General features: G+C 39.7%; 4 protein-coding genes across 4 annotated transcripts; 3 read left to right on the forward strand and 1 right to left on the reverse strand.

Annotated features, from left to right (window-relative positions):
- The first annotated feature begins 8,908 nt into the window (after positions 1–8,908).
- Positions 8,909–11,293, forward strand: LOC128742804 (glycosylated lysosomal membrane protein-like). The gene is made up of 5 exons (XM_053839264.1): positions 8,909–9,388; positions 9,525–9,800; positions 9,862–10,023; positions 10,083–10,356; positions 10,477–11,293. The coding sequence occupies exons 1-5, from the start codon at positions 9,296–9,298 to the stop codon at positions 10,875–10,877; spliced, it is 1,206 nt and encodes a 401-aa protein (XP_053695239.1). The 5' UTR covers positions 8,909–9,295; the 3' UTR covers positions 10,878–11,293.
- A 354-nt stretch (positions 11,294–11,647) lies between these two features.
- LOC128739609 (general odorant-binding protein 72-like) lies at positions 11,648–19,674 on the forward strand. Its single transcript, XM_053835105.1, has 4 exons — positions 11,648–11,719; positions 11,792–11,959; positions 12,052–12,163; positions 19,589–19,674. The coding sequence occupies exons 1-4, from the start codon at positions 11,648–11,650 to the stop codon at positions 19,672–19,674; spliced, it is 438 nt and encodes a 145-aa protein (XP_053691080.1).
- Positions 19,675–19,963: 289 nt separating this feature from the next.
- On the reverse strand, positions 19,964–21,304 carry LOC128744254 (general odorant-binding protein 72-like). Its single transcript, XM_053841112.1, has 5 exons — positions 21,233–21,304; positions 20,993–21,071; positions 20,832–20,920; positions 20,207–20,318; positions 19,964–20,049 (listed from the first exon to the last, which is right to left on the reverse strand). Exons 1-5 carry the CDS (start codon positions 21,302–21,304, stop codon positions 19,964–19,966), a joined length of 438 nt encoding a protein of 145 aa, XP_053697087.1.
- A 2,494-nt stretch (positions 21,305–23,798) lies between these two features.
- Positions 23,799–24,435, forward strand: LOC128739610 (general odorant-binding protein 72-like). Its single transcript, XM_053835106.1, has 4 exons — positions 23,799–23,949; positions 24,025–24,077; positions 24,145–24,180; positions 24,241–24,435. The coding sequence occupies exons 1-4, from the start codon at positions 23,799–23,801 to the stop codon at positions 24,433–24,435; spliced, it is 435 nt and encodes a 144-aa protein (XP_053691081.1).
- Positions 24,436–24,791: the final 356 nt, after the last annotated feature.

The following is a 24,791-nucleotide window of genomic DNA, read 5'->3' on the forward strand; positions in this document are numbered from 1 at the left end:
CCCCCTACTAAAGTGAGGAGAGGTCCTAATTCATCATAGAAAAAAAACTTGCCTCCAAAAACACCTACATGCCAAAGTTTGTTCCATTTGCTTGATTAGTTCTCGAATTATGAGGAAATTTATATTTAGCTTATATAGGAGCTTCCCCCTCCTAAAGTGGGGAGGTGTCCCAATTCATCATAAAAAATATTCTTGTCTTCGAAAACCTTCACATGCCAAATTTGGTTCCATTTGCTTGATTAGTTCTCGAGTTATGAGGAAATTTGTATTTCGCTTGTATAGGAGCCCCCCCTCCTAAAGTAGGGAGGGGCCCAATTCGTCATAGAAAAAATTTTGGTCTCCAAAAACACACACATGCCAAATTTGGTTCTCTTTGCTTGATTAGTTCTCGAGTTATGAGGAAATTTGTATTTCGTTTGTATAGGAGCCCCCCCTCCTAAAGTGGGGAGGGGTCCCAATTCGTCATAGAAAAAATTTTGGTCTCCAAAAACACACACATGCCAAATTTGGTTCCATTTGCTTGATTAGTTCTCGAGTTATGAGGAAATTTGTATTTCATTTGTACAGGAGCCCCCCCTCTTAAAGTGGGGAGGGGCCTAATTCATCATAGAAAATATTCTTGCCTTCGAAAACCTTCACATGCCAAATTTGGTTCCATTTGCTTGATTAGTTCTCGAGTTATGAGGAAATTTGTATTTCGCTTGTATATGAGCCCCCCCTCCTAAAGTAGGGAGGGGTCCCAATTCATCATAGAAAATATTCTTGCCTTCGAAAACCTTCACATGCCAAATTTGGTTCCATTTGCTTGATTAGTTCTCGAGTTATGAGGAAATTTGTATTTCGCTTGTATAGGAGCCCCCCCTCCTAAAGTGGGGAGGGGTCCCAATTCATCATAGAAAAAATTTTGGTCTCCAAAAACACACACATGCCAAATTTGGTTCCATTTGCTTGATTAGTTCTCGAGTTATGAGGAAATTTGTATGGAAGCCCCCCCTCTTAAAGGGGAGAGGAGTTATAATTCCCCTTATAAAGAGGGGAGGGGTCTCAAATTACCCTAGAATAAATTCTTGTCACCGAAAACACCCACATGCCAAATTTGGTTCTATTTGCTTGATTAGTTTTCGAGTTATGCAGAAATTTGTGTTTCATTTGTATGGGAGCCCCCCCTCTTAGTGGGGGGAGGGGTCTCTAACCATCACTAAAACCTTCCCTGGCCCCAAAAACCTCTACATGCAAATTTTCACGCCGATTGGTTCAGTAGTTTTCGATTCTATAAGGAACAAAATACAGACAGACAGACAGACAGACAGACAGACAGACAGACAGACAGAAATCCTTCTTTATAGGTATAGATATATGTATATACTAGCTGACCCGACAAACTTCGTATTGCCACAAATTAACCTGTGTTGTACATAAATCATGAATCTCGGATGATCTTTGTCACAATCTCGAGTTTTGAAAGCCTCCCAGTGGGCGGCGCTTCCGACGGCGGGTCACCGGCAACACTCGCGACCGTCTCGTCCTGAATGATCTAGTGTTACTATAGATAGTTTTTGTGGTCTTGTATTGCCTATTGTTTTATGGAAGAGTCTCGAATTTCTCGTTCGATTAGTTTTTGAGTATCGCAAAAATTTCTGTTTTATTTGTATGAGAGTCCATATCCCCCTACCACAGGGGTGAGAGGTCTCTATCTAAATGAATTCAAGACTCCAAAATCTCCCACATGCCAAATTTGGTTCCATTTGCTTGATTAGTTCTCAAGTTATAAGGAAATTTGAATTTCATTTGTATGGGAGCTCCCCTCATGCCAAATTTGGTTCCATTTGATTGATTAGTTCTCGAGATAAGAGGAAATTTGCATTTCATTTGTATGGAAGCCCACCCTCTTAAAGGGGAGATGGACCATAACTCACTTTCTAAAGAAGAGAGGGGTCTCAATTCACCATAGAAAAAAATCTTGCGTCCAAAACCACTTACATGTCAAATTTGGTTCCATTTGCTTGATTAGTTCTCGAGTTATGAGGAAATTTGTATTTCGCTTGTATAGGAGCCCCCCCTCCTAAAGTAGGGAGGGGTCCCAATTCGTCATAGAAAAAATTTTGGTCTCCAAAAACACACACATGCCAAATTTGGTTCTATTTGCTTGATTAGTTCTCGAGTTATGAGGAAATTTGTATTTCGTTTGTATAGGAGCCCCCCCTCCTAAAGTGGGGAGGGGTCCCAATTCGTCAAAGAAAAAATTTTGGTCTCCAAAAACACACACATGCCAAATTTGGTTCCATTTGCTTAATTACTTCTCGAGTTATGAGGAAATTTGTATTTCATTTGTACAGGAGCCCCCCCTCTTAAAGTGGGGAGGGGTCCCAATTCATCATAGAAAATATTCTTGCCTTCGAAAACCTTCACATGCCAAATTTGGTTCCATTTGCTTGATTAGTTCTCGAGTTATGAGGAAATTTGTATTTCGCTTGTATATGAGCCCCCCCTCCTAAAGTGGGGAGGGGTCCCAATTCATCATAGAAAATATTCTTGCCTTCAAAAACCTTCACATGCCAAATTTGGTTCCATTTGCTTGATTAGCTCTCGAGTTATGAGGAAATTTGTATTTCGCTTGTATATGAGCCCCCCCTCATAAAGTAGGGAGGGGTCCCAATTCATCATAGAAAATATTCTTGCCTTCGAAAACCTTCACATGCCAAATTTGGTTCCATTTGCTTGATTAGTTCTCGAGTTATGAGGAAATTTGTATTTCGCTTGTATAGGAGGCCCCCCTCCTAAAGTGGGGAGGGGTCCCAATTCATCATAGAAAAAATTTTGGTCTCCAAAAACACACACATGCCAAATTTGGTTCCGTTTGCTTGATTAGTTCTCGAGTTATGAGGAAATTTGTATGGAAGCCCCCCCTCTTAAAGGGGAGAGGAGTTATAATTCCCCTTGTAAAGAGGGGAGGGGTCTCAAATTACCCTAGAATAAATTCTTGTTACCGAAAACACCCACATGCCAAATTTGGTTCTATTTACTTGATTAGTTCTCGAGTTTTGCAGAAATTTGTGTTTCATTTGTATGGGAGCCCCCCCTCTTAGTGGGGGGAGGGGTCTCTAACCATCACTAAAACCTTTCCTGGCCCCAAAAACCTCTACATGCAAATTTTCACGCCGATTGGTTCAGTAGTTTTCGATTCTATAAGGAACATGGGACAGACAGACAGACAGACAGACAGACAGACAGACAGACAGACAGACAGACAGACAGAAATCCTTCTTTATAGGTATAGATATATATATATATATATTCAATATATATATATATATATATATATATATATATATATATATATATATATATATATATATATATATATATATATATATATATATATATATATATATATATATATACTAGCTGACCCGACAAACTTCGTATTGCCACAAATTAACCTGTGTTGTACATAAATCATGAATCTCGGATGATCTTTGTCACTATCTCGAGTTTTGCAAGCCCCCCAGTGGGCGGCGCTTCCGACGGCGGGTCACCGGCAACACTCGCGACCGGCTCGTCCTGAATGATCTAGTGTTACTATAGATAGTTTTTGTGGTCTTGTTATTGATTAATGTTTTATGGAAGAGTCTCGAATTTCTCGAGTTGGATTAGTTTTTGAGTTTCGCAAAAATTTCTGTTTTATTTGTATGAGAGTCCATATCTCCCTACCACAGGGGTGAGAGGTCGGTCTCTAACTATCATAAAATAAATTCAAGACTGAAAAATCTCCTACATGCTAAATTTGGTTCCATTTGCTTGATTAGTACTCAAATTATAAGGAAATTTGTATTTCATTTGTATGGAAGCCCACCCTCTTAAAAGGGAAAGGGGTCGTAATACACCACAGAAAAAAAATTCTGCCATCTAAAACTCTCACATGCCAAATTTGGTTCCATTTGCTTGATTAGTTCTAAAGTTATGAGCAAATTTGTATTTCGTTTGAATGGGAGCCCCCCCCCCCTCCTAAAAAGGTAAGAAGTCCTAATTCATAATGGGAAAAATGGTTGCCTCCAAAAACACCCACATGCCAAATATGGTTCCATTTGCTTGATTAGTTCTCGAATTATGAGGAAATTTGTATGGAAGCCCCCCCCTCTTAAAGGGGAGAGGAGTTACAATTCCCCTTATAAAGAGGGAGGGGTCTCAATTTACCATAGAATAAATTCTTGTCACCGAAAACACCCACATGCCAAATTTGGTTCTATTTGCTTGATTAGTTCTCGAGTTATGAGGAAATTTGTATTTCATTTGTATAGGAGCCCCCCCTCCTAAAGTGGGGAGAGGTTCTTATTCATCATAGAAAAAATTCTTGCCTCCAAAAACACCTACATGCCAAATTTGGTTCCATTTGCTGGATTAGCTCTCGAGTTATAAGGAAATTTGTATTTCGTTTGTATAGGAGCCCCCCCCACTTAAAGTGGGGAGGGGTCCCAATTCATCATAGAAAAAAATTTTGTCTCCAAAAACACACACATGCCAAATTTGGTTCCATTTGCTTGATTAGTTCTCGAGTTATGAGGAAATTGGTATTTCATTTGTACAGGAGCCCCCCCTCTTAAAGTGAGGAGGGGTCCTAATTCAACATAGAAAATTTTCTTGCCCTCGAAAACACACACATGCCAAATTTGGTTCCATTTGCTTGATTAGTTCTCGAGTTATGAGGAAATTTGTATGGAAACCCCCCCTCTTAAAGGGGAGAGGAGTTATAATTCCCCTTATAAAGAGGGGAGGGGTCTCAAATTACCCTAGAATAAATTCTTGTCACCGAAAACACCCACATGCCAAATTTGGTTCTAATCAAGCAATAGTTCTCGAGTTATGCAGAAATTTTTGTTTCATTTGTATGGGAGCCCCCCCTCTTAGTGGGGGGAGGGGTCTCTAACCATCACTAAAACCTTTCCTGGCCCCAAAAACCTCTACATGCAAATTTTCACGCCGATTGGTTCAGTAGTTTTTGATTCTATAAGGAACACAGGACAGACAGACAGACAGACAGACAGACAGACAGACAGACAGACAGACAGACAGACAGACAGACAGACAGACAGACAGACAGACAGAAATCCTTCTTTATAGGTATAGATTTGTATTTCATTGGTGTAGAAGCCCCCTCTGTTAAAGTGTGGAAGGGTCCTAATTCACCATAGAAAATGTTTTTGCCTCCAAAAACCTCCACATGCCAAATTTGGTTCTATTTGCTTGATTAGTTCTCGAGTTATGAGGAAATTTGTATTTCATTTGTGTAGGAGCCCCCCCTACTAAAGTGAGGAGAGGTCCTAATTCATCATAGAAAAAAATCTTGCCTCCAAAAACACCTACATGCCAAAGTTTGTTCCATTTGCTTGATTAGTTCTCGAGTTATGAGGAAATTTATATTTAGCTTATATAGGAGCTTCCCCCTCCTAAAGTGGGGAGGTGTCCCAATTCATCATAAAAAATATTCTTGTCTTCGAAAACCTTCACATGCCAAATTTGGTTCCATTTGCTTGATTAGTTCTCGAGTTATGAGGAAATTTGTATTTCGCTTGTATAGGAGCCCCCCCTCCTAAAGTAGGGAGGGGTCCCAATTCGTCATAGAAAAAATTTTGGTCTCCAAAAACACACACATGCCAAATTTGGTTCTCTTTGCTTGATTAGTTCTCGAGTTATGAGGAAATTTGTATTTCGTTTGTATAGGAGCCCCCCCTCCTAAAGTGGGGAGGGGTCCCAATTCGTCATAGAAAAAATTTTGGTCTCCAAAAACACACACATGCCAAATTTGGTTCCATTTGCTTGATTAGTTCTCGAGTTATGAGGAAATTTGTATTTCATTTGTACAGGAGCCCCCCCTCTTAAAGTGGGGAGGGGCCTAATTCATCATAGAAAATATTCTTGCCTTCGAAAACCTTCACATGCCAAATTTGGTTCCATTTGCTTGATTAGTTCTCGAGTTATGAGGAAATTTGTATTTCGCTTGTATATGAGCCCCCCCTCCTAAAGTAGGGAGGGGTCCCAATTCATCATAGAAAATATTCTTGCCTTCGAAAACCTTCACATGCCAAATTTGGTTCCATTTGCTTGATTAGTTCTCGAGTTATGAGGAAATTTGTATTTCGCTTGTATAGGAGCCCCCCCTCCTAAAGTGGGGAGGGGTCCCAATTCATCATAGAAAAAATTTTGGTCTCCAAAAACACACACATGCCAAATTTGGTTCCATTTGCTTGATTAGTTCTCGAGTTATGAGGAAATTTGTATGGAAGCCCCCCCTCTTAAAGGGGAGAGGAGTTATAATTCCCCTTATAAAGAGGGGAGGGGTCTCAAATTACCCTAGAATAAATTCTTGTCACCGAAAACACCCACATGCCAAATTTGGTTCTATTTGCTTGATTAGTTCTCGAGTTATGCAGAAATTTGTGTTTCAATTGTATGGGAGCCCCCCCTCTTAGTGGGGGGAGGGGTCTCTAACCATCACTAAAACCTTCCCTGGCCCCAAAAACCTCTACATGCAAATTTTCACGCCGATTGGTTCAGTAGTTTTCGATTCTATAAGGAACAAAATACAGACAGACAGACAGACAGACAGACAGACAGACAGACAGACAGACAGACAGACAGACAGAAATCCTTCTTTATAGGTATAGATATATATATATATATTTATTCTTGACAGATACGTATTTCGCCTACGACTTGTATACTTCGAAACCGAAAACAGACACTGAGGAAGCCTGCAAGTCGTAGGCGAAATACGTATCTGTCAAGAATAAATATACATGGTAAAATTAAACTGGATGTTTTCTTTTTATTTCCAGGCTTAGAAAGACGTTTAAGCTCAAGGCTTTGTTAGGCATTGTTTGAAGAGATTTTCATCGTACATTTGAAAAAGTTGGTAGTCTACGGTAAGCTGGACACGTCGTAAGGATGTCGGACGACAGTGCGACGAAAACAATATTCTCTTCAATAACCCCACCGGCACCAGCAACAGGCAGGGTGGCTAAACGTGCAAGATGGTTCGACCAGGTCGAAAGTGATTTACGACTTCTCAGATGACTGTTCTAACCAGGGCCGGCGCTAGCCAATTTGTCGCTTCACGCAAATTCTCAAAATGCCGCCCCCAGAATAAACGAAAAACAACCGGCGTTGTGTGCCGACATTCTACTACCTACACACTCGCAAACGCTCAGTCTCGTAGCGTCTTTCTGCATAACCACTTACGTGGCAAACAACTCGTGGGCAGCCAGCTGCCCGTGAGAGCTAACGGCACACTGGGATACAGATTTTGCATTACTTTTTGTTTTCTTCTTCATCTTACGGCCTCGATTCTAGACAGGGGTAGGAGTGCGAGTCCTCGCGAGTGATCGGTATCAGTTGCTTCATATCGGTTCATATTTCCTGTTACTTCCGAAACTTCGTCCTCATACCTTGCTACTTCATCGAAGATGAATCTGCTGATTGCGGATTCTAAAGAGATTCGAAAATCTCTCCCGAAAAATCAATGCCACTTTCCCATCACGTTTATCTCAGTGTTTTGATTGTTGTGTTGTGTTGTGCGAAGAAATTTTCATCAGGAGGAGGTGGAGCGCAAACGGAAAACGAAGAATGGCGTATAGGCGTATGAACCATGCACTGCAGGCACTACTTGGAATGATTCTCAAAGTACACTTTCGAAAGTTGGAAGAGTACAATGGGTCGATCACGTCGCAAGAATACCGGATGACCGTCCAGTGAATCTGTTCTCTTCTAGACCTTCATCGGCCGTAAGGGCCTCATACACGTACGCATATGTTAGGCTGGAAACAAATAAAATGGTGGCTGGTCATTCAGGTAGAGCGACAAACCCAACATCTTTAATTGCCTGCTTGGTTCGTGGCGCTCATACACAGGCGTGAGTGTTGACCGAACATTGTGAGGAACGTGCTGCTCGAGCCAAAGATGCTGATACCTGACCGAACATGAATTTACCAACATTTTCGGCCAACATGTTCGTACGCGTATGAGGGCCTTTAGAAAAAGGGAAACCCAACTTACTAGATGGCTCGACCGGGTTGAAGCCGATTTGCTTGTGTCGATATGCTCAACGAATTGGTGGCAAATAACCCAGGACCCAATACAGCGGATAGTTACTCTAGCTAGATACACCATCTTGCCATCCCGGCTTTAAGGCCCAAACAGAATACAGCGTTAACGCATCCGTCAACGTCAATTTGAAAGTAAACCCATGGGAAAACTGTCAGAATAACGCTGACGGACGCGTTGACGCAGCATTTGGTTTGGGCCTTTATGCTGCTAAAGGAGAGTAAAGAAAGTTATTTATTTAATGCTACAGTTTTTTTTAATGTAGGCGAAATGGCGCTCCAAGCAGCTGCTTGTTCTGCTTAAGGGATGCGCCGGCCCTGGTTCTAACACCTGTCGGCCATTTTGTATGATAATTCGCGTTGACGGCATTAAACGATCTCTTGCACACTCATAGAAATGCCCGTATGTACGTGTGGGTGAAAATCTGCCAAAATGTTTCGATCTCTTGCGCTCTTTAAGAAATCCGTATTCCGCTTCACCCCTACAGTAAACTTTTGGAGGTGGCAGCAGCTTACGTTCGTCAACGCGAATAGATAATAAAATTATTTTGAAAAATTTCACCATGCCCTTGAGTTTAGGTTGAGTAATTTCAACTAACTTTGCGGTAAAAATGTTTAGGCGTATAAAACGACATTCAAGAGAAAACATTGGCAGAGATGCAAGCAGCTATTTTTGCCGTTTATATAAGGTTTTGTTTTGCCGTTAATGTCAGGGATGCCAGATGTGAAGATTGTCTTCATTTTGAAGACGTCTGACTCTAGAGTTAAGTGAAGTGCCTTTTAAAAATAATATTGGTTTCACCATAAAACTTTAATGGATTGGAAAGAGAGTGAATAAGACAAAATAATAACATTTTTCCATGGATTCTGCAGGCTTGAAAACATCACCAACTTTGTTATTTTCATTTTTAATCTATACCCGAATTTTACCAGAAAAATGGGGAATTTCAATTCCCAGAACAAACAGGAACACTGAACCTGAACAGGCAAACGTCGTTTCAAGCGTATGACGATGACGTCCGTTCTTTTGTCAGTAAACAACCAAAGTGTAAAGCTCGCTTCGGAGTGTGTAGTAAGGAAACTCTGATACGAGATAAGGGTATTATAGCTGTGTTTTTGTCTTATCTACTACCGTATACGAAGTCAGTCGATGAACGTGTTCCGTTTAGTGGGTGGAAACGTGAAGCAATAATCGCACAATGTTTACGTTAATGTGGTTCTTCTTACTAGTGATATGGTCGCTGGTCGCTGCTGGATTTTCTTTGCCGGAATCGGCTACCTTGGAACGAAAGGTATGTGAATGTAGGACAACCGAGTGTGACTAATGCGTTTCGTAATCAATACATATGTTCTAGGACAGTGATTTGAATCATGCCTAACAAAGAAGTGGAGTAATGACTGTGAATCTAACCCTTTTCTGTTTTGTAGCTCACAGCAACTTTGAACCCAGGCTGTCCTGCTGATATTTGTTCCGATGATTTGACTGAGGGCCAGGTTACTTTAATTTATATCCGCGCGGAGGGAGCGGCCGACACGATTCACTATGTTTGGGATTTTACCGGAAAGCCGACCATCCTTGTCGCGTTAACGGAACGGAATGCTTCTTTGATTATTAACTGGGAAGATTTCTGGCAGGGCAAACCAGAATCAATTGGATTTGGGAATAAACATCCCAAATATGTATTTATGACCGTCATCAATAGAGTAAGTTTTTTTCAAGTGTTAAGTGCTTGCAAACAGCTTTATTTTTTTGTTCTTTTTGTAGATATTTCAGTTTGATGATCCGAAAGATAAAGGAATATTCACGAGTGATTTGCCCGTACATGTGTATGACCCGCATCAGTTTCTTTGGAATCGAACGCTATACTGGTTCAACGAAAAAGATGTTATTGTTGCGCTGAACGCTAATAATGAGTTCTTATTCAAGGTTGGCTTGTGCTTCAATGCTATAATGAATATTTTGCCTAAAGTTTTCCATCCCACTAGTTAAACGCCTATTCTTCACGAGATCACGGGATGGACTACCCGCATCTGCTGCATACGTCCAATTCGACACAGATTGATATCGTTTTTAACAATGTAAGCGCCAAGTTTGCTCAACCACGGTTTGCTATTGAGCTGCTGTTCGTGGTTTCGGAACAAGCCGTTGCTGGATCGAATTTTGAAGTGACTCAGCGGAAGGGTCTGGATGATGAGCACACACCAGGGATTTTCGAAATCATCGATGTACTGTCGCCGGGTGCATTTAAATTTTCTACCGGTAAGTGTCGATTGTGTCGTGACTCAAAATCGATTGTTTCTTGATTTCGTTATTGTATTGATGGAGAGATAAAATTTTTGGTTATTCAAAATACTACAAAATTGGAATATATAATTTTAGGTGGCTATATAGAGTATCGTCCGGTATCCTACACCCATCCGGAGCGCGATGTTTCCACGTCAACTGAAACACATCAGAGCGAACCAAAAACCATCGAATCAGCATCGGAGGAACTGAACAATACCCTTGCATACGCTATGTATGGAACAGCTCTGGATTCTCGACTTGTGCAGGGAATGAATATCTCGTTTGGTCTCAGTGGTGATGGGTTCTATAGCAAAACCAACTACACTACGATGACATTTCAGATGGGTTATGGTACACCTCCGGTGGAGCAACTATCGGCATTTGTGCTCATTGTGGCCGGAATTGGAATTGGTGTACCGCTGGTTCTATTGATATTTGGCGGTCTGTACTTGTGTTTGAAAAAAATGAGAACACAGCCTGCAACTAACGTTTGACCGGTGTGGTGTCGCTATGGCTAGGATGTTAGATATACCTTAGAAGCAATTTCGTCCACAGATGACACTCAGAGGAGTCCTCATTTCAAATCGGTTTTGAGTTCAATAGTCAATGGTATTGGTGAAATTTTTGTTAAATTTGTTCGACTGCATTCAGAGGAGATATGAGGTTTTCTGAGCTTAAAAACGTTTTGAAAAGTTGCTATCCCATCGCCGGGCACGTCAGTGATGACAACCAAACTAGTGGCGCATTTCTCAGTTATGTTTAAGTGTTGGAAAAGAAAAGTATTGATATCATTTACACATATACATAGTTTAAAAGGGAAATAGATGATAAACTATGCAGAATATTTCAATTGTGATAGCAGACTATATGACTGGATAAAAAGTAATAAAGTTCAATTTGTAGGAGGCTACTGACTCAAACAATCTTTTGTACTTACTTGTATGTGATTGGAAAACTCATACATTGCATTAAGGCCAGTGCAAAGCACATTCACAAGGTATCAATTTGCATAGGTTTGTGCGTCGATTATGCATTTCCTATGTCAACGGAGACGCAAGCATTAATTGGATGCACTCACTCTATGGTCACCTATAATTGTAGCCAGCAAATGCTTACGTTCGAATCAGTTTCCTGTCAATTATTTATATTGGCAGTTTTTCAGGGAATGGTTTTATATATAAAATCTGTCAACGATGAACATTGCCGCAATTGTATGGGATACTTTAATCGTTTGATAGCCGGACAAATAGTGGCTTTTTTGGTTATGAGCTTTCAAAGGATTACCTCACTGGCGTTTCTAGCCTTGGTGCTGCAGTTGGCGATGATGGTTGAAGGCGTGAATATCTATTTAAGGAACTTTTAATCAAAATACTGATTGAGAATTTTATTTTGTTCTTTTGATGAACAGAAATCAACAATGGAACAGATGGCAAAAGCGAGTGAAATGATGCGAAACGTGTGTATAGGAAAGTTTAAACCTCCGCTGGAACAGGTCGAAGGGCTTGGTCGGGGAGAATTTGCCGACAGCAAGGAAATTAAGTGCTATGCTAACTGTGTGCTGGAAATGATGCAAGCGGTAAGCACGTTTCTTTATTTTTCGTAATCAAAACACCATCTCTCTCCTGGTTCTTCAAACTGTTTGTTTGTACGTGTGCTTACGTTCAACAGATTCGCAAAGGTAAAGTAAATGCAGATGCTGCCATAAAACAGATTGACATGCTGATTCCCCCGGAAATTGGAGAACCGACAAAAGCAGCATTCGACACTTGTCGAAATTCAGGTGAGTATTGCTTTCACTGAATCTGGTGGGAGGGTACTAGCAACAGTTAATAATTGATTATATTAAAGTTATAATATCGTTTTAAATAAGAATTAGCTATATCATGAGCGACATAGACTGTAATATTACAACCATGGTGTATAGAGCATGGTGAAACGGTATGCCGAAAAGCAGAAGCAGTCATATTGAAAAAAGCTATAAAAGTCTGTGACGTAGGCATCTTTTTTACAAAAGCTTACAGTCTAAAACACGTGCTCGTGTTATATATACAACAACATCAAGGCAGGCGGAGTGCGCTTTTATGATGATGACGTTCTTGTCATAGCGTAACTATCAGAGTTAAAGCAAAGTATTTATTTCTAAATCAAAAATCATATTTCTATTTATGTATCATTTAATAATAATGTATAACAGTTTTTCATAAACAGGTTTTTTCTTGAAAGTAATGAACCGAAGCATCTGCTTCTTGTTCATTGTCCATTTTTATACGCTTTTCTCGCCTCCGAGGTATCAGCGTATTCGAGCCCGGCTTTAGAGTTGATTGTTTCAATAGGCACCTCTACATAGTACGGTTCCGACGATACTTTCTATGTTTGGGAGATGATTTGCGTGACAATTTGAACGGTTTGAATTTGTGGTGCTGACTCAACGGCAGCCTGTAGAGGATCTGACAATTTATCATGTTTTTGGATCTAAGCCGTTTGCGCCTTTGCGGTGTGATAGAGGAGGTTCCTTGGTGAAGCGTTCATTTCTTTGACGGGTGCGTTTGTAAAATTTGCATGCACTTGCTATGGCGCTGCACTTGTGTGGCAACGATCACTTCACTACAGGGGACAGGGATAAAGGTAGCGGTGATTTTTACTACTTTTTCGTACCATCATGCAAATCGAGCTTGTACAAATGAATTCAACTCCGCTGCAGAGGTTTTAACCTTGGAGTTTACGCATTCGAGCTAATAGTCGTGATCCCACTATAAGACAGGTAAAAAGTTTCATTGGCAGGCGACGGATTCGCAGATGCGCTTTCTCCCGTTTCTGCCATTCTTTTATAATTAGCAGCTTGCTTTCATTCACCTCATCACCATGAACTGGATGAAATTCTCCAGTGCCGAATGATTAACGTCCGTTTGGAAAAAGAATGCGTGTTGGTTCGCCGGTATTTGGGTGAATTTGCAGCTGAAAAGAATACATTAGAACCGCTTATAAATATTATTACAGTATTACTTACCTTAATTTTAGTTTTCGTAAAACCAAACAAATATTTTGTCATCGATCACAAGCAAGTGATTCCTTTTAGCAGATAGCAAACAATTGGTAACAAACATTTGTTGCTATGGGTGTTGTTAATAAAACCAAAGCAACGAGAAAAAGCTGCAAACTTCCTACGTCACAGAGCATCGTGCCGTCCCTTGCCCTGCACAACAAAAGCTTTTACTCCACTTCGCCTACTGTTGATCATTAGCGTTTCACCATGCTCTATACATCATGATTACAACATTATTTAAAAAGATACATTGGCGTTGACCAGCATCATTCACCCAGCAAATTATGATTATTTAACATTTTTGGAGTTCTTCTCGATTTGTGTTATTTTTGCAGGAGAATGTTTTTAATGCAAGTACGATTGCTACAGAGTCCTTTTACCTTCGGGTACGATGGAGGTTGCTTATCAGTGATTAGCGCTGTTATAGTGATAACCTAAGCGACTATTGGAGTCTGCAGGCTAATAATTATTAATTTTAATATTCAATGGACTTAGTAAACAACTTTGTTTGTATGTATGTCTGCTTGTGATACCCCCAGTAAATATTTTTTCTCATTAACTCACTTATTCAACTGTTTAATAGTCAAAATGCAAATAGTAAGAGATTAATATGCTATTCTACAACTATTTAAATGCGGTTTTGCAATGGGGTGAAAACGGTACTTTTGTTTACTCAAAACCCAAGGAATAATTTTGATTTTACAAACGTTTATTCGATAAAGTTTTATTCAGCGCATGCTGTACAGCCGCTTTTAAAGAATACAAAGCATTACTGGTTAATACTTGTACAATTTATGTTTCCATTTTTCTAAAGTAAAAGATTCATTTATTTCAAATCAAATGTTTGTTGTATCACTCGGAGTGATTCACTCCTAATTATTCAGCTAGTTTCCACTGCATTTGACAAGGAATTTCCTCGCTTTCAATTCTTCGTCTTTGGACTTTTTTGCCTGCCTAGAGCGAGGTTTATCATCACCACTGAAATCTTTAACAACTCGAAATAATTTCCAACACAATTTTCCAGTAGAATCATTGTCGTTATGAGTGGTCGTCGTCGTGGTGAGTCAGGTTGGTGAATAGCTGGATAATTATCTGGCAACTCCTATCCTTGCCTCCTCGTGCTACCAACCGAAATACGAGTTACCTTAGAGGAGACCCCGGTGGAAACTAAGGTCGTATACCGTCAGAGATCCCCAGTGTCTCGGCACCTAAGATGGCAACCCCATCACGAGACTTGGTAGCGTGGCTCTAGTAAGACAACCTACCCAGATTAGTTACTACGGAGATTCAAGCGAATATGGATCGGAATATTCGGCATCAACCTAGGCGACGAAACAAGGACGATGAATGGTAACTCGGTACTTAGAACTGCAGATCGTAAAATTTTACATTTTTTTTGGGTGTTGCTCGAACAGTTTAAAACCTGTAAGTTCGGCATCGTAGCTCTGTAGAAAATTGGTCGCAAAGGAGAAAAAGTTAGAAAGTTTCGCGGTGGAAAGTCCCAGTTTTACCAGAGGACTGGTACTACCTACGAACTAGGAACGGGCTGTGTAGTGTAGGGCAGAATGCAGAATCGCGTGATAGATTGGAAGGCGATATATGAGAGAATGTTTCTATTGAGCATAAAGGGCCGTTTCTTCAATTACAGCATCATCAATGTGCGCTACGGTAGACCTGACGATGAGAAGGAAGCGTTCTACGCGAGGATGTAAGCAATATACAACAGCTACGTGTCACCGGAAATCAAGATCGTCATCAGGGATATGAACGCCCAGGTCAGTAGGAAAGAAATGTATAGATATATGTGCGCTCAATTCTATCAACTGGGTACCAGACACTACCAAAGCCGTCCGCCTTCGCTAAACACCAGACAGCTAGATAATCCGCAATTTGCCGAGAATTACGCACGAATGCTTCAAAGTTCGAAGACGGTTGGGGCAGAATACACTCATTATCGAAGAGGCCGCTACCGCAAAAGAAAGGCACTAAGTAAACGTCCCCGGAGTATACAAAATGATTGGTTAGATGGGGAATGCCAACCAGCGGTGGCCAGCGCCAAAAAGGAGGACAGAGATAGTGATAATTTAAAAAAAAAAACTATGTCGAGCTAATGTCAAGCGTAAGTTTTACGAGAAGCAGTTCTTCGATGAACAACTCAGTGGCGAAGTTGCAGAAGGAGGCTATACGGAAGTCAACCTAGGAGTCCGCATGGAAGATAGTAATGTCCGACCAATTGATCTCCAAGAACTCTAAGAACGAGAAATCGGGTTGCTAAAAACCAACAAAGCCGCTGGTAAGAACCGCCTACCGGTAGAGCTTTATAAACATGGCCGAGAAATGCTGGCAACGGCTCTACGCTGGGTTATTTCCAAGATTTAGGAGCAAGAGAAGCTACCGGAGGAATGTATGGAAAGAGTGGTTTTTTCTAAAGGATGGTCTGCTAGACTGCTGCACCGGTAAACATCGTCTACAAGGTACTCTCCTAGATCATATTACGCCGGCTGTCATCGATAGCACAGGGTTTCTCAGGGAATTACCAGGCGGGCTTCATGGGGACTAAGTTTTTACCATCCGACAGATCTTGCTGAAATATCGGGAGTACAACGTGCCCACGTATCACATCTTTATTGACTTCAAAGCCTTATATGATACAGTCGATCGAAACCAGCTATGGCAGATAATGCACGAACACAGTTTTCTGGATAAACTAACACGACTGATCAGAGCTACTTTGTAGCGCGTGATGTGTTTCTTGCGCATCTCGGAGACACTCTCGAGTCCCTTTGAGACGCGGCAAGGATTAAGACAAGGTGAAGACTTATCCTGCGTGCTGTTAAACATCAGTTCTTGAGAGGGTGATCCGACGAGCGGGCATCGCAACGAGAGGAGCGATTTTCTCCAAGGGTCGCCAATTCCTAGGCGGAGGCAATCTACGCCAAACTGAAAGCGGAGTCTATGAGGATCGCGGTAACAATAAATGCGTCGAAGACCAAATACAAAGAAACAGACTGAAAGGAAACAAACGCGTACCTCCTACGGACGATAACCGTTGACGACGCCGAACTGGAAGTGGCAGATGAGTTCGTGATTTGGGATCGCTGGTGACCGCGGACAATAACACTAGTAAAGGTGATTCAGCGGCCCATTCAAGAGTGAAATCATGCCTACTTTGCTGTTCGGAAAAAGCTATACGATCAAGAAGCACACCGCTGCACAGTGGGGCGACTCCATACAAATGCTGGCCAAGCAAAAAAATATCTTTAAATCAAGGATGATATGTGGTTCTTAAGTAATTTTGGGGTGCTGAGCCCGAATTTCAGGTTTATTTTGCATTAGAACGTATATTTTTTGTGTGAGGGAGAATTTTCAACTATTTTTCAAGTATTTTTTAAGTATAATGCCGTATAAGAAATGAGAGTCACTTGGAAAACTATTGCAGATGGATTTTTATAGGACAAAACATTATATAAAACAAAACAAAGCAAGTATGAGCTTCAATAATCAACACAAAATCCATATAAGTTAATATTAAACAAAAATCAAAACTTTTCCCCTTATTAGTTTTCTTAATCTTCTTCATCTCCATCTTCTTTTTCTTCTTCTTCTTTTTCTTCTTTTTCTTCTTCTTCTTCTTTTTCTCCTTCTGCAGAATCACTCGTTTCACGTTTCGTCTTCAATAGTAATATAGCGTTCTCAGAAAGATTTTTCTAATTACATTTTTTCGTTTCGAAGAAACTATAAGCTTCATCCGGCGAAATAAGAAGACGAGTAATTCTATCACGATTTATATTTTTACACTCATTTTTGCATGTAAAACATTGTTTTGTATTTTTATCACTATTTTTAGCATAAGGCAATAACCTTATTTTCGTGATACACTCAAGTCTTTTTTTACACGGTTTGTTTTTTTCGATTACTCGAAAACGGTGCAGCTAAAGAACTATTTACAATCTACGTGAGGAATGTCGAGCTACTCCCAAATGTATTGAGAAATAAATGAATGGTCTCTAATTTACCCCGTTCTTAATACTCAAAAAACTAAACCGTGTAAAAAAAGTACTTGGGTGTAGTCAATACCGGTGTAGTGGCTAACATTCACGCCTCTCACACCGAGGACCGTGGTTCAATTCCCAACCCCGCAGAAGTCACGAATGACCCGAGTTGTTAAAGTGACTATAATTAAACAAAAAAACTCCTATCAGCAATATAGTCCTATCCGCAATATAGTTGTCTAGATTCATTTATGACCGCGAATACGAATTCTTTGCATTGCAGTGGACGCATTATATGAGGACTATACCCTGATATAAAGGTTTTTGGTATGCAAACAATAAGTTCCGAATTTTTCTGAAATAATGTGTTCAAGAACTTGCTATAAGAAAGTTTCTCAACCTTTTAATTAATTTCATATCTATACCCGTGATTTCAGAACTAATACCAGAATTGGCATAAGATCTTCGAGCTGTATTTCCGTCATTACTATCGCTGTATCCTCCAGATTTCCTCCAACCTCTAAAATCTAGTCAATATGCAATATGGACCATACATTCGAAGCAGCTTATCCAACCATGTAAAGGAGATATCCCATAATTAAGATATCCTACGTTTACTTGGAGTGTTTGCATTTTGCCTATATTGTTGAATTCTGATATAGTAGCCTTACAAGAGTAATATTTGTGCTCTGCGCTACTCTGCGCTAAATGAGACTATATCCATTTGAAAGCTCATATTTTACGCTAATTTTTACCGGTAGTGTCAATAGTGGCGAACCGTGGCTTCAAAACTTTTAAGCGTGTTTTACGCGAAAATATGGCACTTTTTTAATGAAAATTAAAATTGTGGCATACTATGATAAAATTACTGCATACTCAATTAATGGGTTTTATTCAGCACTATTTTTTGAAGAACTTTTCCTTAGACACCGTTGAAATCCGAGCTACCATTAGACCTCTAGCATGTTTTGAAATATTGGGTTATTTTTCAAAAAAACGCTAAAACCTGCTGAGATAGCATACTTTCATGATTCATAGAAAATTCAAATTTTGTCATATTGATCTAATATTTTGGATTTGAACACTTCAATAGTATAGAATCACAGGAAAAATACAACGGAGAGTCGAAATGAACTTTCATTTTTTGGCTGCTGGCCAGCGATTCCCCACTGTGCGCTGTATGAAGCTGACAATGTACAAAACGCTTATTAGACCGGTAGTTCTTATGGACCTAAAGCCGTGATGCTGCTCACGGAGGACATATGTGCCCGTACCGCGTTCGAGCGGGAGGTACTGTATGAATCACGAATCACGAGGAAGTATTGTATGGAGAGATTCCCATCGTACATCTGGCGAAAGTCAGTAGACTACGGTGGGCCGGACCCGTCGTTACACTCAAAATATTCTGCACATAACTAATAGTAAATTTCCATATGAAATTCCCTATAATTATCATGAGCCGCATATAAACACAATTCTCCTAGAAATACACATAAAACTTATATGCATATGAATAGTATGTGCAATTATACACATAAACAATATACACATATGAATAGTATGTGCAAAAGTTTCGTGTACCCATAAATTATAACTGTTTGGCATATAAAGTTCATTAACTGGGCACATTGCAAAAATCTATGTGTGGGACTCATAGAAACTATACGAAAAGTTTTCTCAGTGTAGGATGCCGGACAACAGTGTGACGAAAACAGTTCTCTTCGGCAACCCCACCGGCACCAGGAACAGGTGGGCTCTACGTGTAAGATGCCTCGACCAGGTCGAAAAAGATTTACGACTTTTGAAACGTCTGAGAAATTGGCGATGAGCTGCCTCGAAATTTTCCTTACACACGGCTCATCATCCTTTGCACTGAAAAACGGTCAGGCCAAATTCCCTTTTTGTTGCATTTCGGCATTCTCAGTTCTATAGTTCCAGTTATTCCTCCGTCGGCGTAGGCTTCTGGATATTGGCCGCTTTCCACTTGTTGGGCACTGCGATTAACGTTGCACCACTGTTTGGTTGAATTTGAATAGTGACGGTTAGTGCCAAGTAGGAACTCAAAAGGTAGTGCAACCTGGTTCATAGCCCAGGAGTTATGAAAGCGACGTACTCGGGATTTTATGAGTTATATCATTTTTATAATCATTTGTTTATCCTTTTGTTTCAGCCGATGGGATTAAAAATAACTGCGATGCAGCCTACGCACTGGTGAAATGCCTACACAAGAACAACCCAAAATATTTCTTCGCTTAGCTAGGAGCACACCCTCTTCCCTTGTGCGTCCGTGGTTCTGTACGTATTCTGACAATTTATGATTCTGTCAATGGATTGTGTTGTGTATATAGTTTCCGTAATAAATTATACCGGCAAGCAAAATAAAAATGAAACTATGAGTCGTTTTTTATATATCAAATATATCACATATATTTTCTTCTGGTGCCTAATCTACACACATAACATTTAAAAACTTCTTACTCAGTAAGTATATTGCGTTATTTAAATCGTTTGCCAAAAACGTTAGCCTGCGGTTTGCGTGGATTATTCAAGGGAAGATAAACTTAGGATTGTTGGCGTAAAAACAGTTTAGTAAAACATAAGCCGATTCGCAGTGGTCCTTCACTCCTTGAGCTGTAAAAGAAGACGGTAACTGTTGATCAACCTGAAGTCGCTAACTTAATGATAAGAAATTGAAGTTTTGGACAGGCTTGATTGTAAATTTTGAAGTTCTATCTTTAACTTAAAACTGTGTTTACTTACTATATTTCCTCTATCGAGGTTTACCTACCAGCATCCTTGCATGCATCCAATCCCTGTCGATAGGAAGGCTTGAAGTCTTCAGGTAGGAGCTGATCAATTTGCTTGAGAGATTTTTCGTAATTTATTTTACCTTTTTTCGTCTGGAAAAGTCAAACGTATTTTTAATTTTTATTTTTTTGAATTACCAATATTCACATCAAGTAGGGAGAAATTGAAGTTTTCGTGCAATCTGTTTCAATTTGAGTGACGTAATTAGTGATTGTTCATTCGATATTTCTTATACCACAGTTCTTTTTAGAAAGTGATAAACGATTATAAAAATTGAAATTTTTATAAACAGACGTTGATGAAAGCTGCAAATCGTTGACGCAATGCACTAGCCAACTGTTAGAATAAAATATTTAATAGAATTTAACCCCCAAAAAATTTCGATTTTTCTTTATTTACTCTGAACAAAGAAACTTAAGTTTACTGTCTTCAGAATTTTCTTCAACAAGTAAAAATCTGTCATGAATGCTTGTAGTAGAAGTAGTTTCATCTGATCACGCCATAAAGTCTACATTTTAGAGAATACTTCGGTGTTAAAATGATATAGACCTTAGAGGGGTTGGTTTAATTAACTTAGAAGTCAAGTAACAATTGCATTGGCTCACCACTTGCATCATATCCATCAGACAGCTTACGTAACATTTAAAATTCTTTGTTTCAGGGAAAATTCCACTTTTACCACCTTCCAAAATTTCTGTAAAAAGAACGAATATTGTCATGTTCATGGTTCGTGCGGAAGCATTTGCTGCGAAAGTTTATCACCTACCGTCCGATAGTTTGTGTTTTGGTTGGCACACCTGGCGAAACATTTGGGCCGTTTTTTCCATCTGCTCCTTGCTAACACCCTGTAGAGACACCATCAAAAATGAATACATCAATCACTTTCATTAGTTATATGCATCATTCAATAACAATAAATTTAAAGACGAATGAGAAAAATCACACTTGAAGAGGTAGGTGAATTGCAAATAACAACTCATTGCATCCCCTATTTGTAAACACCTACACAGTCATGTTGACCGAACAGGCTGCACCAAATGAGGGTTGTCAGCACTAGAAACCACTGGTTGAGTTCCATATCTCTTTACTCCGTCACGCGATGCTTCTTCACTGGGGACGTCATCTTTTAGGGGGAGGAATCACGCAATTCGGAATGGGATTTCGGGTTCGGTCAGAGCGCACTTACAGCCACTTTTAACAAGTCATCACTCGCTCGAATAACGGTCGGGGTGTAACCCACCCTAGTTGGGTTCGGCAAAGTACTTTTATGGGCTCTCTAATGGGCGGGATTTATCTCTGATTGGTTGCACTTGAGATTGAATTGTTTTCACTTAAGATTGACACCTACACTCGAACTGATTAGCTTGCTCCGGAGGGGATTTCGTTTTATAGCTGCTGACAGCTGCAGGGTATTGGAATTAAATTAATTGATTAATTAGGAAGTTGAAAATATGTGGTGAGCTGCTAATTGCCCGTTTAATATCCGATTTCAAAATGACTTACTGTATCTTGAGTGGGGCAGCAATCGTGCTCAGCATAGGTAGTGATTAAACATGTCAGCATGTGAAATTGATTATCATTGGTTTCAACGATGCAATTTAATGCATTATCATTAAATCCTCTTGAGATTTCGTAAATGGTACTTTCTTATCTGGCTGCTGAATTATAGACATTTGTATTTGCTATGTGGAAGTTTATTAAATTTAAAGTGTATTCAATAAAACAAAAAACAAAATAAAGGAATGTTTTACCCATTTATAAATAATCTTAGTGGAAAATTTTCCTTTATTGGAAAAATGGAAATGTCTAGGCTGAAGCTGATTACATGTACGAATTTCTACAAACATGCCTTTTTTGTCTATGCCATGGTTGACACAACTTAGATATGTTTTTGAAGTCATATATTTTTAAAGTCATGTGTTTTTGAAGTCTCAGACAAGTGTAGTTCTTGGTAGGCATGGTGATGCTAATTCGTGCTTCTAAGCTAACAACATTTTTTGTTTTTCCGAATGAATTATAACTGCGAACGTAAAACCGATCCTTTCAGAGTAAACAAAATTTTAAATCTTTTTCTTTAAATTCATAACTTTTGTACCACTGATTCAGTTTTATTTATTGGTAAATGATAGCAGAAAGTAATGAAACATTGATGTCTTATAGTATCATCAGGGCGGGGTAAGACGTGAAGAAGAAAGCGCGGGAAACTAAGTAAGGGGTGGGTAATTGAAACCGCACTCATAGTTCTTTCCTCCTATTTACCAAACTGGGAGATCCGCAAAATGTTGTTCCGCAGAATGTTGAGTTTTATAATTATAATGCAAGGTACGATAATATTAAGGTGCTACGGTACTGAATCTTAACATGGCCGGAAAAATGGCGTCCATGTGAGGATATAGTACAGAGACTATATATTACAGAGGCGACAACTCAAGTAACAATTTGGGTTTTATTACACTCTTATGATGACTATAGATTACAGAGGCGACAACCCAAGTAACAATTTGGGTTTTATTACACTCTTATGATGGAATTTAAGACCAAAATTGGTCTTGAAGACCACCATAAGAGTACAATAAAACTCACATTGCTGCTTGGGAAGGCACTCACAAACCGCTAAATTTTGAATGATAGCGGAGAGTTACCTTTATTTATGATGGTACTCTCCGCTGTGATTCAAAATTTAGCGGATTTGAGCACCTTGTCGCCTCTGTAATCTATAGTCTCTGAAGGATATAGGTGCCATCGATGGTCATGTTGGGTTCAGGTGAAACGGTACCTTAACAGGCATTTTAACACTCCCCCTTTTCCACTTACTTTTCTGAAAAGAACAGAATGAAATTTTGTTAATGAAGGTTAGATCCTCTGATTCATAGCCTCTAGCCTGATGAAGTATGCCATCAAATTCTGAGCAGATGATGTGGCACGTGCTATCGATAAATTAAATTGTCATTGCAGCAAGTCGTATTGAAGTGTCTTACGCTTAGTGCTTTAAAGTTTAGAAGTATCTTCTCACTAATGACTTAATAAATCAGCAGTAAAAAAGTAAATGGCTGAACAGCTGTAGTTTAATCGCTGCGCGAATTATGCACCACATTTTCGATTACATTTCTAACTAAAATGACTTTCAGTTTTCAAGCATCAACGCTAGGCCCATAATTATTTTACTTCAACTTGAGCTGCGGGAATCTGAACAGTACAATGCTTTAATCGTCGATGCAGCTTGTTCACTTTTTGCGACAATTGACAGTGAAACCTGCTATCGTGAACAGCGCGACGACAGCTACTGATTTTTGGATATGAAAAAATTGGCTGTCAATTCGATTTCAACAACAAAATTTTCAACAATTCAATTTAATAATTTTATCCCATTTAATGGCCAAAATAGTTAATAATTATACCACTTAAGAATTCCAGTAATTCATAGGTACAGAGAAAATTATGGGGTGCCAAGTTTTTTCGTATACACAGACCTGAACTTGTGGCAATGTGATTCGTATAAATGTTATAAGTACTCCAGCTACCCAATTTAGTTTGTATTTAACCTTCTGATTTCGGTGGAAAGAAGATCCGGGATGTTGCGAACTGGTGTGCTAGTGACAATTGCAACATTAGCATTGTTGGCGGAACGTGATGGTGTCCTGGGCGGTATGACACAGGCAGATATGGATCGAACTGCAAAGGCAATGAGGAGTGCGTGCCAGCCCAAATTTAGTATTTCCGATGGTAAGACCGAAAGTGACCTTGGTAGGTGCTGTAGTAAGATGTACACTTATATTTTTCGTTTTCAACCGTACGCAGATATTGCTTCCGGTGCGTCAAAAGGGGAGTTTCCGGACACGCGAGACTTTAAGGTAAATTGTTTCCAATGAAATCATACCCAGAATGGATGACAAAGCAAAAGTCTATTCATCGTTTCAGTGCTATGCAGCGTGTTTGATGGATCTCACGCAAACCGTAAGCCGTTACAATGTTTAATCTAATGGTTGCTGCTTAAAATGTTTGTTTTTGATTTAGGCTAAGAAGGGAAAATTAAACTATGAGGCGGCCGTCAAGCAGATCGAGCTTCTCCCAGACCACTATAAGGAACCATTCCGTCTCGGATTGGATGCATGCCGTCAAGCGGCAGATGGAATTGAAGACCATTGTGATACAGCGTATGCACTTTTGAAGTGTTTCTTCAAAGCGAGTCCAGAATTCTATTTTCCGTGAGCTGCAGACCACGGAAATTGTGCTTTGAGCTAAGTTTTCTACTTGTCAAATAAAATGTTTTGGTGACAATTGATTCGCAGCGTTTAGTTTTTGTTGTTGCAAGGGTTTGGTGATTCGAAAGTTGATATTATCCTCTGGAAATCAATTAAACCTGCTATAACTGAAATAAAAACTATAGTTGCCAGCAGCAGTTAAAACGGAAGTACAATCCGGATGCCTAAAATCGGTCGATCTTCGTATCTTAAACACCAAGATCGCCTCGCTCTCCGCTTTTCAATCCGTATGAGGATAGAAATGTGTACCGCGTCTGATCCAATGCCAGGGGCGGAACTTGACGAATTGACATTTCCTTAACC

Source organism: Sabethes cyaneus, chromosome 3 (genome assembly GCF_943734655.1).
Source record: "Sabethes cyaneus chromosome 3, idSabCyanKW18_F2, whole genome shotgun sequence".
Classification (NCBI taxonomy): domain Eukaryota; kingdom Metazoa; phylum Arthropoda; class Insecta; order Diptera; family Culicidae; genus Sabethes; species Sabethes cyaneus.

Bases quoted from the DNA above. Each gene is read 5' to 3' on its own strand.
- LOC128744254 (XM_053841112.1), bottom strand. From the start codon at position 21,304: ATGGAACTCAACCAGTGGTTTCTAGTGCTGACAACCCTCATTTGGTGC. The intron at 20,921-20,992 runs GTAGGTGATAAA...TTCTTTTTACAG, and splicing joins AAAACACAAACTATCGGACG to AAATTTTGGAAGGTGGTAAA. The intron at 20,319-20,831 runs GTGAGCCAATGC...TGACTTTTCCAG, and splicing joins TGATGGATATGATGCAAGTG to ACGAAAAAAGGTAAAATAAA.
- LOC128739609 (XM_053835105.1), top strand. From the start codon at position 11,648: ATGAGCTTTCAAAGGATTACCTCACTGGCGTTTCTAGCCTTGGTGCTG. The intron at 11,720-11,791 runs GTGAATATCTAT...TTTGATGAACAG, and splicing joins TGGCGATGATGGTTGAAGGC to AAATCAACAATGGAACAGAT. The intron at 12,164-19,588 runs GTGAGTATTGCT...CTTTTGTTTCAG, and splicing joins CGACACTTGTCGAAATTCAG to CCGATGGGATTAAAAATAAC.
- LOC128739610 (XM_053835106.1), top strand. From the start codon at position 23,799: ATGTTGCGAACTGGTGTGCTAGTGACAATTGCAACATTAGCATTGTTG. The intron at 23,950-24,024 runs GTAAGACCGAAA...AACCGTACGCAG, and splicing joins CAAATTTAGTATTTCCGATG to ATATTGCTTCCGGTGCGTCA. The intron at 24,078-24,144 runs GTAAATTGTTTC...TCATCGTTTCAG, and splicing joins CGGACACGCGAGACTTTAAG to TGCTATGCAGCGTGTTTGAT.
- LOC128742804 (XM_053839264.1), top strand. From the start codon at position 9,296: ATGTTTACGTTAATGTGGTTCTTCTTACTAGTGATATGGTCGCTGGTC. The intron at 9,389-9,524 runs GTATGTGAATGT...TCTGTTTTGTAG, and splicing joins CGGCTACCTTGGAACGAAAG to CTCACAGCAACTTTGAACCC. The intron at 10,024-10,082 runs GTTGGCTTGTGC...CCATCCCACTAG, and splicing joins ATAATGAGTTCTTATTCAAG to TTAAACGCCTATTCTTCACG.